Source organism: Camelus ferus, chromosome 8, assembly GCF_009834535.1.
Source record: "Camelus ferus isolate YT-003-E chromosome 8, BCGSAC_Cfer_1.0, whole genome shotgun sequence".
NCBI classification, from domain to species: domain Eukaryota; kingdom Metazoa; phylum Chordata; class Mammalia; order Artiodactyla; family Camelidae; genus Camelus; species Camelus ferus.
This window is the reverse complement of record NC_045703.1, coordinates 30,227,585-30,246,588: the sequence shown is the minus strand read 5'-3', so window position 1 is coordinate 30,246,588 and position 19,004 is coordinate 30,227,585. Positions and strand designations below refer to the sequence as shown.

General features: G+C 35.3%; 1 protein-coding gene across 1 annotated transcript in view; it reads left to right on the top strand.

Annotated features, from left to right (window-relative positions):
- Window positions 1–19,004, top strand: part of AK9 (adenylate kinase 9) — a 102,108-nt gene that overhangs the window by 64,876 nt on the left and 18,228 nt on the right. The window contains exons 26-30 of the mRNA XM_032484682.1: window positions 2,341–2,553; window positions 6,004–6,264; window positions 7,216–7,340; window positions 9,117–9,336; window positions 10,514–10,582. Of these exons, the coding sequence (XP_032340573.1) occupies window positions 2,341–2,553; window positions 6,004–6,264; window positions 7,216–7,340; window positions 9,117–9,336; window positions 10,514–10,582 (888 nt within the window). The remainder of the gene's footprint in view (window positions 1–2,340; window positions 2,554–6,003; window positions 6,265–7,215; window positions 7,341–9,116; window positions 9,337–10,513; window positions 10,583–19,004) is intronic.

Below are 19,004 nucleotides of genomic sequence, written 5' to 3'. Positions count from 1 at the left end.
CAGTGACAGGTGTCCTTAGAAAAGAAGGAGAAGACACGGAAGAGAAGGCCATGTGTAGACAGAGAGGCAGAAACTGAAGTTAAGCAACCACAAGCCAAGGACTATCTGGAGCCACCAGAAGTTACAAGGTGATGAAGGCCTCTCCCCAGAGCCTTCAGAGGGAGCATGGCTCTGCCAACACCTTGTTTTCAGAATTCTGGCCTCAAGCAAACACTAATCAAAAAAGAAGAAGAAATGGCATTCTAAATATCAGTACAAGTAGAATACAAGGAAAAATACATTAAAACAACAACATAAAAAGATACTTCATGCTATCAGAGATAACCTAGCTGGGCACTAAAGTGGTACAGACAGATTATAATCAGTAAGAACTATTGCAATAGGGAAGGGTCCAGTGTGACCTGAACTCCCATTTAGACCGAGGCGAATGGACATTTTAAAGGGAGAATGAGGGAGTAGGGAGAGGGGCAAGAAGGTGCCCTGTTGAGTCAAGGAAATGAAAAATTGTAGAAGGTTAACTAGTGTAAATGCAATTAGGCCAGCTGTGTCAGCTTGCTGGCATTTACTCCCATTAGAGTCTGTCCTCCCACAGAGGCCCTGTGTTCAAGTGTCAGCTGGAATTGGCAGTAGATTTTTTTTTAGCAGTGTTGAACTATCTCAGGCAGACTTTTAAGGGGGAGTAGGATCATTTTAGGGATGTGGCCTTGAGCTGTTGAAAACTGTTACTGTTTAAGTCCTTTTTTCCCCCAGCTTTATTGAGATATAATTGACATATAACATTGTGTAAGTTTTTGTTATACAGCCTTCATTTTTATTTGCTGTCTGGCAACCATGCTTTAAGTGCACTTACTGAAAAACAAGAAAGACCAGAATAGTTAATTAAGCATTCAATTTAAGAACCTAGAAAAAAGGCACAAAATATACCAAAAGAAAGTAGAAAGAAGGAGATTAAAGGCAAAAATTAATGAGTAGGAAAACAAGACCAAATAAAAACAGGAGGTCTAATTGCAAAAAATGAAAAGTTGGTTCACTGGCGGAGGCGATAAAATACACAAACTTGTGTCAAGTAGAATCAGGTAAAAAGAAGAAGCGATAAACAACATTTGAAACAAATGAGTATATAATCAGATTCTTAAAAACAGGGGTTTTTTTAATTATAAGAACTTTATACTAATAAATTTTAAAGTCAGGATGAAAAGGATTTTCAGAATATGGATTACTAAAATTTTCTTGGGACGAAAGATAAAAGCCAAGCAAACAAAAATAGTTGTGGAGAGTTACAGGACCTTTCTTATTACTTAGATAATTCCTATGTTATTTAAATCTTCCACGTCATGGAAAAAGATCAGTACTTTCCAGCTCATGTTGAAGCTTCCATAACCCTGATACAAAAACTGAACCAGAATAAAACAAGAAAAGTTGAGATTAATCTTTTTTTTTGTACCTTTATAGAAAGTTGTTTATTATATCTTGTTTGGGGGGAAAAAAGTGTGCATGTTGTAGAATAATCAGGTAAAGTATTATTCCATTGGTATTTTTTAAATATAATATATTTGTTCCTGAATGTATGTCTATTTTTAGATGTTGATATGTAGAATATACTTAGAAAAAGGGGTCTGGAAGGATACACACAAAACTATTGAGTGTTAATATAGTATTGGAAGGGAAAAGGTGAGAGGAGATTTTCACTCTTTATACATTGTGGTATGTTTTGAGTATTTTTACAATAGGCATGCATTGTATAACACAGAAAATTATTTTTTAATGTGCTTTGACTGCTTCAAATAAATTGCAAGAGTCCTTAAAGGACTTTACACACAGTTTCTTTATCTGTCACAAATGAAATACATTGCACGTTTCCAACTGAACAGAATATTTCCAAATTATTTAATTATATATCCACTGAGCAGGAAACAAAGCAAATCCTGAAGCATCTCCCATTTTATTTTCTATGGGTAAGAAGTTATGACCCTGACTCAGCTTTTACTTCTTGGAAATAATTTTATTTTACAAACTGGCCTCACAATGACCCTGCACCAGCACATCCTGGTGTTTTTCATCACACCTTTGTCAGTAGAGGGCTGGAGACACCTTCGTTCTCAGTGCTGCTTTATTTTCTTTATAAAATAAAGGTGCTTGAGATGTGAACTCAGAGGGATATGAGAAACTGGTTTTTTAATTAATTAAAATATATAAGAACTGGCCTTTTGTGGATAGTTTTAAAGGTGTATTGTTATGGATTAAATACTATTCAAGATGCATTATTTTTTTAATCCCTCTTTAGTGCTGCATGAAAACATTTTTTAATCGTGTTCTCCAAACTTTGAATAATATTTCTAGAATGAAGACAGAATTAAAGAGAAGAAAAGGCACTTGGGAGATACAAAGCATTTTTGTCCAGTGGCTCTCAAAGAAAACTTCATCCTACAACCAGGCAGCGTAGAAGAAGCAGCTAAATATCGAGAAAGGATCTACTACTTTTCAAGTCCTGAGGCTAAAGAAAAGTTTTTGGAGCAACCTGAGGTGTACGTGGCTCATGAAGAACCATTAAAGGTGAAAACAATATGCCCATCCTAACGATTGTTCCTGTGTACTTTTTAGGGACTTATTACCGACATCCATTATTTTACTCAATAGTGAAGTCCCCAATCTAATATAATAATGCTGTGGAAATAGCTAAGTTCCAAGAACAGCTTTTTGGAATAAAAACTAATTGCTCTATTTTGATTTCTTCAGTAATACCTTGTGTCAAACCAGTTGATATCTTTTTAGCTGAAGAAGAAAGACACAGCTGAATTTATTGCTTATAAATTTATTGAATTTATTTTATTGCTTAATCATTTTGAAGTACCATTATAACATCTAGTTCTTGTTAGACATTTTTCACACAGCATTTTTATATGTGATTTTGCCATTGTGGATATGAAATAGTACGTAGGAAATCTTTGGGCGTGTCATCCTTTGTTTCTCTTAATTATTTGATTAGTATAATTCCCTAGAATGGGATTATAAGATCAAAGTATATAAATTCCAATATATTATCACAACTTTCAATAATACCAATGCCTTATTAAACAGAACATATAGAACACAGTTTAAACTCCTGTGGATAATTTGGGCTATTTTCATGGACCTCAGTTTATATATGGTGCCCATGGAGACTATCGAAGTACACAAATGGTTGTTCCTCTTGCCCTGCTGGTGACGTGAGTCACTTAGGAATGTGGCCTTTTGTCTTCTTTTGGTGCTTTGCTTTCCTGTTAGTCTGTTTCACTGCTTGTGATCTATTGCCTTGTTTTACATGTATCCCACTGGACAGGAGCCTGAAATCTTGATAGTGATTCCACTGTTTTTCTGCAGAGTATTATGTATCTACATCCCTTTACTTCATAACTACTTGAATACGCTCTGAATTCCATACAGCTCTAGATTGCTAGAGGTTTAACCTGTGGTTGAGTGAGGTGTTTACAGCAATTTCACCACTGAGGGATTTAAAATGTGACCCTAAGGTATGGTGTGAGATTGCGCCTACATAACTTCGTATCACTCTATTTTCATTATTCACTATTCTGCTTTTCATTAATTTCTTTTTCTCAAGGGATGCATCAATTGACTTTAATCTTATCACATGACCAATTTTTCTTATTGAATTATAATTGGCATACAATATTATACTAGTTTCAGGTGTACAACATAGTGGTTTGACATTTATGTATATTGTGAAACAGATCACCAAGATAAATCTAGTAACCCTCTGTCACCATATAAAGTTACTACAATATTGTTTCCTATCTTCCCTATGCTGTATGTTACATCACGCGACATATTTATTTTATGGCTAAAAGTTTGTACCTCTTAATCCCCTTTACCTATTTCTCCCATCTCCCCATCCCACATCCCCTCTGGCAACCACCAGTTTGTTCTCTGTGTCTATGAGTCTGTTTCTGTTTTGTTATGTTTATTTCCTTGTTTTGGTTTTTAGATTCCACATATAAGTGAAATAATACAATATTTGTCTGTCTCTGTCTGACTTATTTCCTTTAGCATGGACCCTCTAGGTCCATCATGTTGTCACAAGTGGCAAGATTTCATTCTTTTTATGGCTAATATTCCAGTGTGTGTATGTCTATATGTGTGTGTGTGTGTGTGTGTGTGTGTGTATGTTTGTACCACATCTTCTTTAACCATTCGTCTGTCAACAGACATTTAGGTTGCTTCCATATCTTATGTATTATAAATAATTCCGGGATGAACATAGTGGTAAATATATAATTTCTAATTAGTGTTTTCATTTTCTTCAGATAAAAACCCAGAAGGAGAATTGCTGGATCACAAGAAAGTTCTATTTTTAGTTTTCTGAGGAACCTCCATGCTGTTTTCCATAGTGGCTACACCAATTTACAGTCCCACCAACAGTGCATGAGGGTTCCCTTTTCTCCACATCCTCACCAATACTTGTTTCATGTCTTTTGAGTAATAATCATTCTGACAGGTGTAAGATGATAGCTCACTGTGGTTTCGATTTGCATTTCCATGATAATTAGTGATGTTGAGTATCTTTTCATTTCATGCCCAATATACCTAATGATGAAATTCAACTGACTATGGAATCAGTTCCACGGGAAGCACATAAACTGAGAGTGATGAAGGGTGCTCACCCGGAGAGGAATCCAGATATAATTAACAGAAGAGTGAATAAATGCTGAGTAGCAAAATCAACAAATGTTTACATCATGGTCTTCCTCTTGTTTTTGTGGGTTTTTCATACCCTTGGTTTGCTGAAACACATTTTCAACTAACTTTCTTCATATCTGAAAATGTCGTTATTTGATTCTTATATACGTTTGATAATTGGTATGGGCATAGAATTCTGGTTGAAAATTATTCACTTTCAGAATATTAAAGATACTGCTTTATTCTTGGTAGCATCCAGTGTCACTAGGCTGATTCCAATTTCTTGGTGGATTGCTTTATTTTTAAAATCTGAAAGCTCTTAAGAGCTTCTTTTCATTTTTTGTGTTCTTAAAATTGTCCAGGATCTTTTTTATTTATTGCACTTGACCCACAGTGCATGTTTAATCTGAAATCGTATGTTTTTCATGCTAGGAAATCTCAGGATTTCACAGTACTATTGAACTTTTTACTTAAGCAATTATAGTTTTAATCTCTAAGAGCTCTTTCTTTTCTCTGAGGTCTTTTTTCAAATATCCTCTTCTTTTGTGGACTTATCATCTTCTTAAATTTCTTTTTTTTTTAATTTCCCTTTTCCCTGAATTACCTGACTCTTCTTTCTTCTGTGTTTTCTCTGATATTTTTTCCCTGCATCTTTAAACTGTTCTCTGAGTATTTTCTTCACAAGGACAGAAGGGGATGAGGCTGTCTGTGCTCCTTGCTTTCCTCCCCTGCTTGCCATCCATTACTGCCAGCCCCTTTGAGGCTCATTCACTCCAGTTGTATCACCACCTCCCCACTCCTCACATTCACAAAAGATTTAGCAGCTCCTTCATCCCAACTCTCATCATTGTGCTTGACAGTTTCAGCATCAATGGACAATTCACACATTGTCTGGATCTCTGTGGGGTCTCTGGTTTCAGGCTTTCCCATCTCCAGTACAGAGATTACAGGAATTAATGAAGGAGCGTCTAATGTTCCATTATCAATGGACTTTTTGTTTGGTAGGGAGGTTTTGTTGTCGTTGTTTTTATCATGCTAAGAAAGTGTCTTTCCATTCTTCCTTAATTAGAACTTTCTTGAAAAGCAAAACTAATTTTATTTTATTTAATGCCTTTTGGCACTTAATATCAAGATGATCTCTCTCTGAGGACCATGGTTGATGCAATGAGTCATGTTAATTGATATACTAAATCGAAACATCCTTGGTTTGTGAAGTGATAATTCAGCCTTTGGGAGGGCAGTTAATAGTCCTTAGTTTTCCTAAATTACTCAAAGTTCCCTTTTCTTCCCTCTGTCCCATTTACCCCTGACCCCACTCACCTGTGGCAGGCTCCTCCATTAAGAATATGCCTTCTAGGCCCCCGTGGCTCTGGCAAAACTGTCTGTGGAAGACAGCTGGCAGAAAAATTTGGCATTTTTCACATTCAGTTTGAAGAATTTCTTCAAGAAAAACTAATGCTCAAAACTGAAAAGAAAATTGGACCTGAATATGAGGACGATTCTGAGGAAGAACAATTTGCAAAACAAGAACTTGAAGAACTTGCAATTCAGGCCAATGTTACAATTGAAGAAGAAAATATGAAGAAGTTGGTAAGAATATTAATACTCTCTTTGCAGATAATTGTGCTTACTGGTATTACTTTGGGGGAGTAGAATATAAGCAGTATAAAACTCTACAAAGTTTCCAAAAAGAAGAACAAATTAGCCCATAGAAGTCATTTAAGAGTCATCCTCTCCATATGTTGACTACAGATCTTATGATCATATAGAATATAAAATACTGGGTTTTCCATGACTCTAATAAAAATTGGAAAAGCTTTCCCTGACAAAACTATTGTATGGCATTTATTTGGGACTATGTTATTGAATATGTCTGACCTAGACTGTAAGATTTTCCATTATTGTATTCTCTGTTTTCTATCAAATATCATAAAATCTGCCCCAGCACCAATGGAGATCCTAAAATATTCATTTCTAATGATGCCTCATAAAAAATTTTGTATGTATCTCTTCAGTGGTTTCTATCTGGGGGTGTGAAAAGAAAGTATCTAATTGTAACTCACTTTTAAACTATTTCTGATATACCTTGACCCTTTTCTTCTCAAATGATCCCCTGTAAATGGATGCAGGTACAGATTGTTTTCCAGATGACTGCTTGCCTGGCCTATCCTTTAGTCAGGATCTAGATTGAATAATTATAAGATAGATGATAAAAATCAATTAAGCCTTATAGGTATGTGATATAGAGTGAACAAGGTTTTAGCAAAAAGTGATGAGCCAGATAATCCTGAGACCTTGTATGAAAACCAGTCATGCTAATTACTAGTAATTCCTCTTAGCTATAGTAGATATAATTTAATAGTTAAAACCATATTAAATATTAGTTTAAAGAAAAGAGCTCAGATTTTAAAAGGTTTACAAGCAACCATATAAAAACTGACTGAGGAAAACGAATCTTTTCCTAATCAACTATGTAACATAATATTCTTTGTTGATACAGAGTTTAAAGTTTTTGTTTTGTTTTCTGCTTTTTGTTTGTAGCCTCATGAAGTACAATTTACAGAAGAAGAAGAAGCAATCAGATTAAATCTAACAGAAAATGAGCCATTGCCTCCTGAAATTCTTGAAGGAATACTTTCTGAGTGGTGGTTTAAGGAACCAATACGGTATCTTATTTGTTATAGGCTTGTACATTTATTGACTTTTATTTGCTTTATTCTTAAAAGTTAAAATGTAACCCAACATAAACTTAAGAATTTTCTCCCTTACTCTCAGGTAAACTGGTGATTCTATACATTAAAAATATCTAAGGAACTATTTTAAAAATCCTGATGCCAGGGGCCCCACCCCAAAACAATTGAATCAAAATTTTTAGAGGTATGAGGTTGGGAGCTGGGCATTGGTGTTCTTCAGAGTTCCCCAGGTGATTGTAATGTGTGATTGTGGTTAAGGACCCATATTCTAAAGCTCATGGTGTACCAGACTCCTTTCCTTGTAGCCTTTTAACAATTACAGCGAAGACCATTGTCAACTTTAAGAAAAACGCACAACCTGAGAATTGTGAGTTTAAGTTTTATTTAGGGTCTTACTGAGGACTATAGCCTGGGAGACAGCTCTGAAGAACTGCTCCAAAGAGGTAGCAGTAGAGCCAGTATATATATGAATTTTTTTGTCTAGGGAATACTGCAGTCAAGCATACATCTTGGGAAAAGATTACTGCTAATCACAAAGAACAGCTATCTCAAGTTAATGATTTTAGTGCTTTTCTGTGTATAAGAAGAAGCAAGAATCTGGGGTCATTGAAATTCTTCCTGAGATATGCATCTAACTATCTAGAGGCTCATTTATCCAAAACACAGAGTGCGTCTCTATAGAAAAGGACACATATCTTACAGCCAAAATATGTAAATTTTTCCCACTTAATAAGAAAGAAAATCATATTTCTAAATGCCAGTTAAGAGCCAAAATTGTCAAACGTTTATGAAAGTCCTATTTATATGAAGAAAACATATTTAAATATAAATAGTTAAAGGGGGAGGTTATAGTTTAAGTGGTAATAAGTATGCTTAGCATGCACAAGGTCCTGGGTTCAATCCCCAGTACCTCCTCTAAAAGTAAGTAAATAAATATACCTAATTACTTCCCTCCCTCCTAAAAATAAGTAAAATAAAAATAAGTTTAAAAAATATAAATATATAAATAGTTAAAACAAACCAAGTTTTTGATAAATGGATAAACTCTCATTCAAAAAGGGACCAATATTGACTATCAACTAAACCAAGCCAAATTCTCAAAGCCTGATTTTTTAAAAAATACTCCCTAATGAAAATGTGTTAACATTCCAAGTTATTTTCATGATTCTTAAAGTTTCATCATACTTGGGCAAGTTTTTGAATATGATCGTCTTACACATATGAGCCAAGAAAACATTAATAATTGTCACTGGTTACAAAGGGAGCCAGGGAAGAGGATATGAATTGTCTCATGAAAAAAACATCATTAGAAGAAAAATGGCTAAAAGGTAAGGATTCTCAGTAGAAGGAGGGGCCAGCCAAGTAAACTCGTTGCATAAAGGGTGACACATTCCCTAGGCTGGGCACTCATCCCAAGCAGAGAACTTATTTTCTCCTGCCCTATGATCTTCTCACAACTTTTAGTAAGCTTCTAATTAATAGTCATTATCTATAAACTGATTAACTGCAATTTTATACTGTAAACATAAGTATAAAATGTTATCATTTTAATCTAATTTCATACATCTGGGAGAAGAAACACCATGTTTACACAAGTAGAAATTTAAAAGAAATTAAAGATACTGCAGAAAACTTTTTAAACTATTCATTGGACTCCCTTATAAAGTTGAGATTTATCAATACTATTTTCATTTTTAAATCAATATTTATAATATAATATTTTAAGTAAATTATAAAATTTTCACCTAGTTCCACAGGTTTTATTTTAGATGGTTTCCCACGATATCCTGATGAGGTCGAGTTTCTGGGGGAACATGGATTTTTCCCAGATGCTGCTGTTTTTATACAAGTTGATGATCGAGATATTTCTGATCGCCTCCTTCCTACCCAAATTGGAAAGTGGAAAGTGAAACAACAGAGGAAACTAGAAAGGAAAAAGCTCATCAAAGAAATGAAGGCAAAAATCAAGGTAGGGTTTGAGAAGAAAATGAAAGAATATACATATTGCAGTGCTCAGGACAGTGATGGCATCTGGCAGACATGCAATAAGTAATTAAACTTCACTGACCACTACTTACTCGAGTGAAAGGACTAAAGGTAAAGCAAACTCAGAATATGTGTATGTTTTATTGTGCATACTTTGCATTTCTTAGTGGTATATACAGTGGTTTTTGTGTATGTCATGAAAACTCCAAGGAGACTGGCTTTTCATAACTCTACAGTTAAAGCACCTATGGTAAAACTCTAGTTTAAAGAGGAAATAATAAGAGTTTTTGTAACTCTCATCCTCTGAAAAGCTACAGGATCTCTCTGGGGCTCATTAACTAAACTAATTTGATTCCACTCAGTTTTATAATTCTATCTACAAGTGTATCTTGAATGTCTATCTACAAGTGTATCTTGAATGTCTATCTACAAGTGTATCTTGAATGTCAACAAAACATAAATTATCTGGAATGTATACTCAGCAGAGCCCTGCTGGCCTAGACCAAAGCCCCCAGGGCATATCTTTAAGGCACCTCTCTGATCTCCCAGTATTTAAAGGGACTTCAGTTTTGAGAGTCTGAGCCAATGAGCTCCAAAACCCAAAGGGTGCTGATTAGTTTTTATGCAAGCTTTAAGGTCGCATCAGACAACCCATTCATAGCATTAGATTTAGAGGCCCCTAGAAATACTAGTGGATTACCCACACACTGTGTCGGTGAATGTATCCAAAGTACATATGCTTTCCTTACATGTATATGTGTTTTAGGTTATTTTAGACAATTACATTTTAATCATACAATAAAAGATTATCAAACACTTTCAGTTAAAAGCCTCCAAGTATTTCCCTATTTTTTCCATGTGCAAAATCCACTTCCCCATCAAAAGCAAACAAATAAGTAATACATTTTGAAAAGGAATTCTAAAATTTGTAGAAAAAGTGACTGATCCCAAGTGCTATTGATCATTTGGGAAGGAAATAGCTGACCAAGTGGTCCAGAAGTACAGAGATGTAAGTAACATAATTCCCGCCATCACCTGCTTTTCTGGAAAGTACACAGCCCTTCTGCCCAAACGTTATTCCCACATTGGGGAAAAAATATTAATACATAGAAATAATCTTATCATTATCCATTAACATTTTTAATCTCTTTCTTTGACAGGAAAATATGATTTCTAAAAGAAGGGCTGAACTTATAATAGAGAGAGAGAAGAAAAGGAAAGGGGGGGAGGTAAGTAAATAAAACTGCTTTTAAAAAAAGCAGGACACGCACATATATAACATATATATTTTGCATATATATAAAATCTCAACAATATAAAATAAAAATATGCGTTGAAGTCTTGAAGGAAATATAGAGTTTATGCACAAGTACTGAGATTATGTACCATTTTTATTTTCTTTACACTTTTTGGTGTTCTATTACTATTTACAATGAGCTTTTATTATTTTTATAATCAGAAAAGTGAACATTTTTAAAGGAAAGACCATTAAGGATGTTTCAGTAATCTAATACAAAATATAATAATACTACATTAAATTGTGCTTCTTGTGAATTTCCATTTGTGCTTTTCACACTTCAGCCCATGCCACAGGGTGATGGTCTGGGAGCTTGCGAGTGAGGTCTGGACAGAGAATCTATGAAGTTGTGCTGAAACTGAAATATAGATTTCCTCAAGATAAAGAATGGAATGGGGCAGAGCCTATGGACATTCAGAGTCATGTACTGTGCAGGATGCTTAGTACTGTTTCCCCTATCCATCTGCTGATTTTTTTTTTTTAAGGTAAACCTTGAAGATCATGAATTTTATTTTGTTTAAAAGAGCTAGTCCCAAATTGACCTAGCTGACACAAATGCTATAGCCAAGCAATTCAGAAGTGCTGAAGTTAAAGAGGAGAGGGAGTTCTATAAGGGACCTGAGGGTCATGCTTATAGTCATCTTACCAGTGACCGTGTAACCAAGGCAAAAGATAGGATAGCCCCTGTCTTCTTCCATTTCCTTCTGGCTTAAGGACCCTTGTAGTGTCTTTTCAAGGCTGAACCTCTTGTAATCTGATTTCGATCTGCATAAAAATGTTCAACAAAGGGAAGGAGAAAAGAGAAATAATGGAAAATATGACTTGCTACATGTGCAACCATGTATCATCCTCCTGATATGGTTATGATGGACTTATAAACAGAGGACTGTTAGTAAAATGCAACTGTAACTGTGGGTCAAAACATTGCAGAAGAAGAATTGGAATAATTGTTTCTTTGTCTAAAGTATTTACAACCAAAAATAAATCTAAAACCATTAGGCTGAGAAAGTCATGGCACCATGTACAGATCAAAATCCTCCTTTTTATTATTTGCCTTGATCTTCATTCACCCATTCAGTCAGCCCAATCAGCATACCTTGACTGAGTACTCACTGCGTGCCTGACACTATTTCAGACACTGGAGAGTCAGTCATGAACAAAATTGACAGAAGTCTCTGGCCTCATTCTCATGCTCATTCCCTGAATAAACATGTTCTGAAAGTCTAGTCTGTTCAAGGCATCATGCTAATGTTCAGAATCAAAAAGACAGACATCTTAACCTGGGATCAAGCACAGTTAACTCCCTTTAGCCCTTGGGAGTCCCTCGTGGTCCCCTTAAGAATCACTTCAAATGTCTCAGCAACATATTTTTAAGAGTCCAGACTTTAGGGTTAACCAGACCCAAACTGGTATCCTCCCTCTTACTCGGAGCTCTTTTGACTTTGTTCACTGCTGGCCCCCAGTGCCTAACATAGTGCTGACACATGACAGGCCCTCAGCTTACATTTGTTTTGTTGCTGCTGTATAACATTGAGCAAGTTGTTTAACCTCTCTGAGCCCAGTTTTCTTTTCATTATAAAATGGGAAGAGTAATAATACTTAGTTCCCTAATTAGTAATACTTTAATTTCCCTTTGCTGGTCTTCAGTTAAATCTTTTTCTTAAGAAATAGTCTTTAGGATAAATTAACATTTTTTTCTTTAATTTTTTCTTCCACTTTTATTGAGCTATAACTGAAGTACAGCACTAAGTTTAAGGTGTACAATATGATTGCACTTACACACATCATGAAATGATTCTCACAGTAAGTTTAGTGAACTTCCATCATCCCATATAGATGCAAAAATTAGAGAACTAGAAAAGCGTTTTTTTTTTTCTTGTGATGAAAACTCTCAGGATCTACTCTCTTAACAACTTTTGTATATAACATACAGCAGTGTTAGCTACATTTATCATGTTGTATGTGATAAATATATTCTTAGTTTATAATTTTTCATTTGTTAAAATGGTAGGATTTCTTATTATTTTTATTCAAATATTCAATATTCTATCTTATAAATAAGATTTTATGAGTTAGCTCTCCTGAGACTTAATTTTTTATAAAATTGGCTGTGTATCTGACACAATTAATTTGTGCAAACTGACTTTTAGAAGATAATCCCTGAGATTTCTTATAAAATTTTGTGAGATTAAAACTGTGTATTGGCTTTTTTTAAAGCTTTTTTGATAAGAATTTTTTAAGATATGTCCTGCTACCACCTCAGACAAAGAAAGACTAAAACAAAACGTAGCATCACAAGGATCACTTAGTGTGATTGTTGTTATCAGTTAATGTGACACCCTGAGTTGAATCCATCCTGACTCCACATAGACCTTGGAGCTTGCTTTCATGCAGATAACCAGTGGTCTTCTCATCATTTGCCTCTTTGTACAGGATATGCAGCTCCTTGACTCACTCACCTTTTTACCACCAGTTGGGGAACGATATGCAGATAAAGCCCTTCCCAGGTTTGTCTTCTCTGCCTTAACAAAAATCATTGCCTTTACTGTCTCATTTTTTAGCAAGACAACAACACTTTTAACACCAGAAATCACTTCAAAGTCTGAAGGCGACTGCTTCCATTAATTTCATAGGAATATGTCGCCATCATGTGGAATTTAATCTCCAAATGTGACTGAAGAATATTCTATAAGCCAACCCTTCGTATAGATTCGCACTGTATGCCTCCCAACTCCTCAGAGGCCTTGCTTCCACTCTAACTCCTTGCTCCAGAATCTCTGCTCTTGGCCTGTACACTGGCTCCTTCTCTGGCACCTGGGTCCCTTCTACCAAGTGTAGGGTAGCCACAGGCAGAACACCATGAAGAGCCAGGACAGGAACCAGGGGTACAAGTAAGCAGAACTGTGGGAGACTGTACCCAGGTGAATAGTTAAGGAGATACATACCCTAAGTACTGAGGAGAAGCCAAAGTCAGGTTCGCTGAGGCTGATGAGGTTCAGGATCAAGCACCAGGCCAAGAGAAGGCAGAGTGTATAGGCCCAAAAGTCTGTGTGCAGAGGGCACTTTGGTATGGAACAGAAAGCAAAAGTGTGAGTAGGTATACAGGTTGGAGATTGAGTTTCAAGGCACTGAAAATAAAGTAGTTCAGAATGGTGTGTCAAAATCTAGAGTTAGAAGGCAACCTCATCCCCTGGTGTAATAAAGGAATCTAGAGTCTGAATCTAGTGCATCTGTATTGGGAAGAGCCTTGAAATTCTGAGGTCTTTTACTTCTTCTTCTTCCATTTCTTCATGTCTTCCTCTCTCATTTCCTCCCTAATTGTAAGCATTGTGACTATAATCTCCATCACTATCCTGGTTAACCTTCTATCCCAGTGTAGCCTTCCTCCTCCCTTCCCCTACTGATAGAGAGTTACGAGACAGCTTACCCAAGATCAAGTCCTAGTTCTCTGAGACCGTGAATTTTATTTGCTTTCTGTTTGTCCTCTGTTTTCTGTTTCTCCTTCCAGCCTTCTCTATGATTACTTCAATATATTTTAGAAGTCTATTTAAATTTTCTGTTGGCTTTTCAGTTATACCTCTAGGCATTCTTTTTTAGTGATTGCTCTCAAATTACATATACACCTTTAGCTTTTCACAGTCTGCTTAGAGTCAATATTATTCCATGTAATACTGTGGAAGCCTTGTGACTCTACAAGTCCATTTATACCCACCCCATTCTGCTAATGTCCTTTGTGCTCCACTTGTCATGTGTTTCACAACAGCCAAATACGTTCTAAACTCCACAAGAAAAAGTTCTAGTTTTTGTTTTAAATAGTCATATGTATTTTAAATAAATTCAAAGGAAAAATAAATCCTTTCTTTCAGGTATACAGATATTTACCACTTCTGGTGTTCTTCATGCCTCCCTCTGGTTTGAATGAAACCAGAGGGATGGGAACAAAGTAGTCATCTGAATTGTTTTCCTGTATTGTTTTTCTCTGGTTGCTTTCAAGCTTTTCTGCATAGTTTTGCTTTTTAGTAGTTTGATTATGATATACCCACATGTCATTTTCTTCATATTTATATGGTTTGGGGTGTTCACTAAGCTTCTTTAATCTCTAAATATATGTCCTTCACTAAATTTGGGAAGACTTTGGACATTATTTCTTCAGATATTTTTTTCTGCCCCATTTGCTCTCTGTCTTCTTCTGAAAACCAGTTACACAGAGGTTAGATCTTTCACTATTGTTCCACATGTCCTGGAGCTGTTAATGTTTTCAATCTTTTTTCTCTCTCTTCTTTAAGTTGGATAATTTCTGTTGATCTATCTTCAAATTCACTGATTCTTCCCTCTGTCATTTCCATTCTACAATTAAGCCTGTCCAATTTTTTTTTATTTCAAATACTGTAATTTTTAGTTCTAAATTTTCAATTTGGCTTGTTTTTTTATATTTTTTATCTCCCTCTGGAGATTTCCTACATTTTAGCTTGTTTTTCTTTTCCTCATTGATTATAGTGATAGTAACTGCTTTAAAGTTCTTGACTGGTGACTCTAACACCTGGACTTGGTATTTACTGATTATCTTTTCTTATGAGAATGGGTCATATTTCATGATCCTTTATATTTTTATAATCTTGGATTATATCCTAGAACTGTGAATGTTATGTTGTGGGGATTCTGGATTCTGTTATATACCTTCAAAGAGGGCTGGGCTGATGTTTTTGTTTTAGCAGACAATTAACTTGGTAAGACTAAACCTGGAGGCTGTCGTGCCTACAATGGGTGGCAGTTCAGCTTATACTGTTCTCAAACAGCCCATATGTGCAGAATTCAGCAATTGTCCAGAGACTTGGATAATCTTTGCCAACTGAGTTTGGCGTTTCTTCTCTGGCTCTCTCAGCTCTGGAGTTTACCCTTACTCTCCAGTGCCCTCTGATTGTGGTTCCTTCCCCTGCGTCCCCCAGCTAGAAAGACAGAGAGCTTTCTATCAGAGTTTTTGTCACCCGAGGTCACCACCACCCTCCGAGCATGCACAAAATAAGAGAACTGACCCTAAGCCCATTGCTTCCTCCAAATTTTGACTGTTCTATAAAATTTGTACATGGTTTATAGTCATTATCTGCTAGAGGTTAAATGAACTTATTCCTTCATACTAGAAGCAGGTGTCTGAGACCATGAAGTTTAGAACATGTATCTCCTAGCAAGGACTGAAAGATGGTAGATGTAGGGGAAAAACAGCATTTTTTCCAGAAGACCAAAATGTCATTTATAGAAAAATAAAGCCTTTTTCCCTAAAAAGAATTAACCTGTGGGTCTTTCAGATGGTCTGCTCTGAAGATTTTTAAGATATTAATCTTTAAAAAAAATTCAACATTGTACTGAAGGAACTAGCCCCAGCAGTGTGATAAGAAAAAGAAACAGCATACATGTTGAAAAGTAAGAACAGAATGTATTATTTGCATATAATTTGATTATCTAGAAAGTCCAAGAGGGTCAATTGCATAAAAGTCATTTAAGGTTATTTCCATGAGCTCCTCATGTAACAGTGACACTTGTGCCCATGAAGGAAAAAGGTAAATAATTTTTAAAGTAATTAAATAATATGTCTAGAAAATGGTAGGTGCCACAGAATGTCAGTTGGTGCCCTTCATCATTGAGGGCAAGATCCAGCCTGCCTGCTCTTCTCATCCTCACATCTTAAATGAAAGCATGATATAGCCTGTCCTGCTCACATACCCAGAGCTTACAGTTGTTCTGAATTAATCAACTTAGTCCTTAAAAATGAATAGACAACGAAGGATTACCATGCACTTAAGGGAAATTATCAATACAAGAATAACCAAGGTGAACAAATAGAATAATTGACTCTAAAACAAATAGACAATACACAAAATATTATTAAACATTTTTTTAAAGTTCCCATTTACCTCAGAAAATTCAAGAGCTTGTATCTATAAAACAAAAACAGGATGCTATGAAAAACCAGAGAACAAAAAGCAGTTCATAGAATCTATAATAAAGAAAATATAGCATTTAAATTAACTAAAAGTTCGATTAAAAAATTAGAAGAAAAAGCTAAAGAGTTTCTCAAATGTAGAATAAAAATACAAGAGATAGGGGAGTGGGTATAGCTCAGGCTCTCAGTGGGCAGAGCACATGCTTAGCATGCACAAGTTCCCGAGTTCAATCACCAGTACCTCCATTTTAAAAAATGCAAGAAAAAAAATGCAAGAGATAGACAATATGAAAGAAAAAACTAGGGGTATGTGGAGTCAATCCAGTATGGTTAACATCCAATATGCATTCCAAAAAAAAAAAAAAAAAAGTGAAAAAGAAAATAAACATGAAAAAAAAAATCTACAAAGGAATGTGGATAAGATTTGCATCAGATTTCAAACCAGCAATACTGGGTGATAAAAGACAAAGGCAGTGCCTTCAAAATTCTGAGTGAAAATGATTTTCAACCTAGAATTCTATATCTACGCAAACAATTTATAATGTGTAAGAATGGAGTGGAAATATTTTCAAATATTTAAGGTCTTAGAAAATTAGGCTTTCATATATTCTTTCTGAAAAAAGTAGATAATTGATATGGTAAATAATCTTTTCCACCTACAATATAAAACAAACAAACAAATATGGGGGTAGGGGCTGGACAAGAAAAATCATTATCTGAATATGGGGCAAATTAAAATATGGCATGATTTTAAATAATGGGAAAAAATAGTGTTTGACCTTGATATTTGAAACAGTCTCCTTAGAATGGCACATGTTTTCTGATACAGAGTTGCTTCCTTCTGTCACTATCTTTGTAGTGAATAAAGATTATGTAATTAAATATAACAGGTGCTATTTATTGGATTTCATTTTCAGAATCAAATACTGTTTGCTTTTAATTTTCACAATCAATTTCTACATGAAGCACCAAATACTTAACTACAGTTACAAGACAGAAATGTGACTGTAGTAATTTTGAAGACAAAAATTTAGGAACTAAAGAGAGGGAAAAATGAAAGAAAGAGTAAGGACATTTTCTTGAATTGTGGAGAATCAAAACATACATCTAAAAATGAGAACTCAATAAATACAGATTTGGGGGTAGGATTTAAAGTTATAGGCACTCCAGGCAGAATTAAGAATTAAAAATATGACTAAAACTGAGGTATAGGCAGAAGAAAAAGAGTAATGTTAAGTCAGCCAAATTTCTCATTATCACTAGCAGGAAAGAGAAACCAAACAGCACAAGGGTCAAAAGTAGCGATCTTTTACTATTTATTTTGTTACTTACTAAACTGGTTTCTATAGAATAACAACAAAACAAAACAAAAAACCCTGCATTTTTTAAATGCAAGAATTGCTAAATAAAAAATCATGAGATGCATGTTCTGATATGGAAAGAAATTTAAATATATCACAAAATTATTTTTCAGCAAGTTTTAGAAAAAGAATGATTTCATTTAAGTATAAAATAATATTAATTGTGTGTGTGTGTATGTGTGTGTGTGTCCAAAAGGATCCTAATCAAATTGTTAACCAAAACTATTTCCAGGGAAGAAAGTAGAAATAGAGATGTAAGTGTAAAGGGAGACTTTTTTTTTTTACCCTATATGATGTATAATTTGATCTTTATAGCAAAAATGAATTTCCTTTTAAATGTATATAGTTTAAGTTTTTTAAATTAACAAACAAGTTGGAAGAGCTATTAGCTAGAGCTGGAGAGGTGAGCTCAAGTTCACCCGAAACTAAGATGTCCCCAGCTTGTAGTGTGGACTCATCCTCTCATACTTCCAGTGATCCTTAGAAAATCAAATCTCAGGATAAAAAATTGTCAAAATACAAGAAAAAAGAAAAAGTAGTAAGTGGTCTCAAAATTCAAATTAAAAAGATCTGAGAAATCTCAGATTTGTCTCATCGCCAAACTCCTTTTGGGGAGAGAGGAGCCTAAGCACAGAGCAGGGAAGGGCCCTTATCCTCTCATCTTCCCCCGGCACCTACAAGTCCAAATCCCAGCTGCAAGTGCCTTCTAAAGGAGCCAGGGTTTAATCAGTTAGAAAGATTAGGAAATAGCGAGCTAATCACAAGACTGCAGGCAAGAGATAACGAGAAGGCAAACAGTAGAGTGGGACTGAAAAGGAGGAGGGGGTCGTAAGGACTATTTAGGACTCCCATCCTTGGAAACTGGGTGTGCAATAATGGAGAGCAAGGAGTCAAAGTAACTCCCAGGTTTCCGACTGGAAGGCAGTGCTGCAACTGGGAGGAGTACTTCAGGGCGACCAGTGCAGGAGGATCAATACGATAGGGCTCAGATTTGTGCAGAGCCTGTGCAGTACCACCTAGTATCAGTATCATGTCATGGTCTTTAATAATCATTT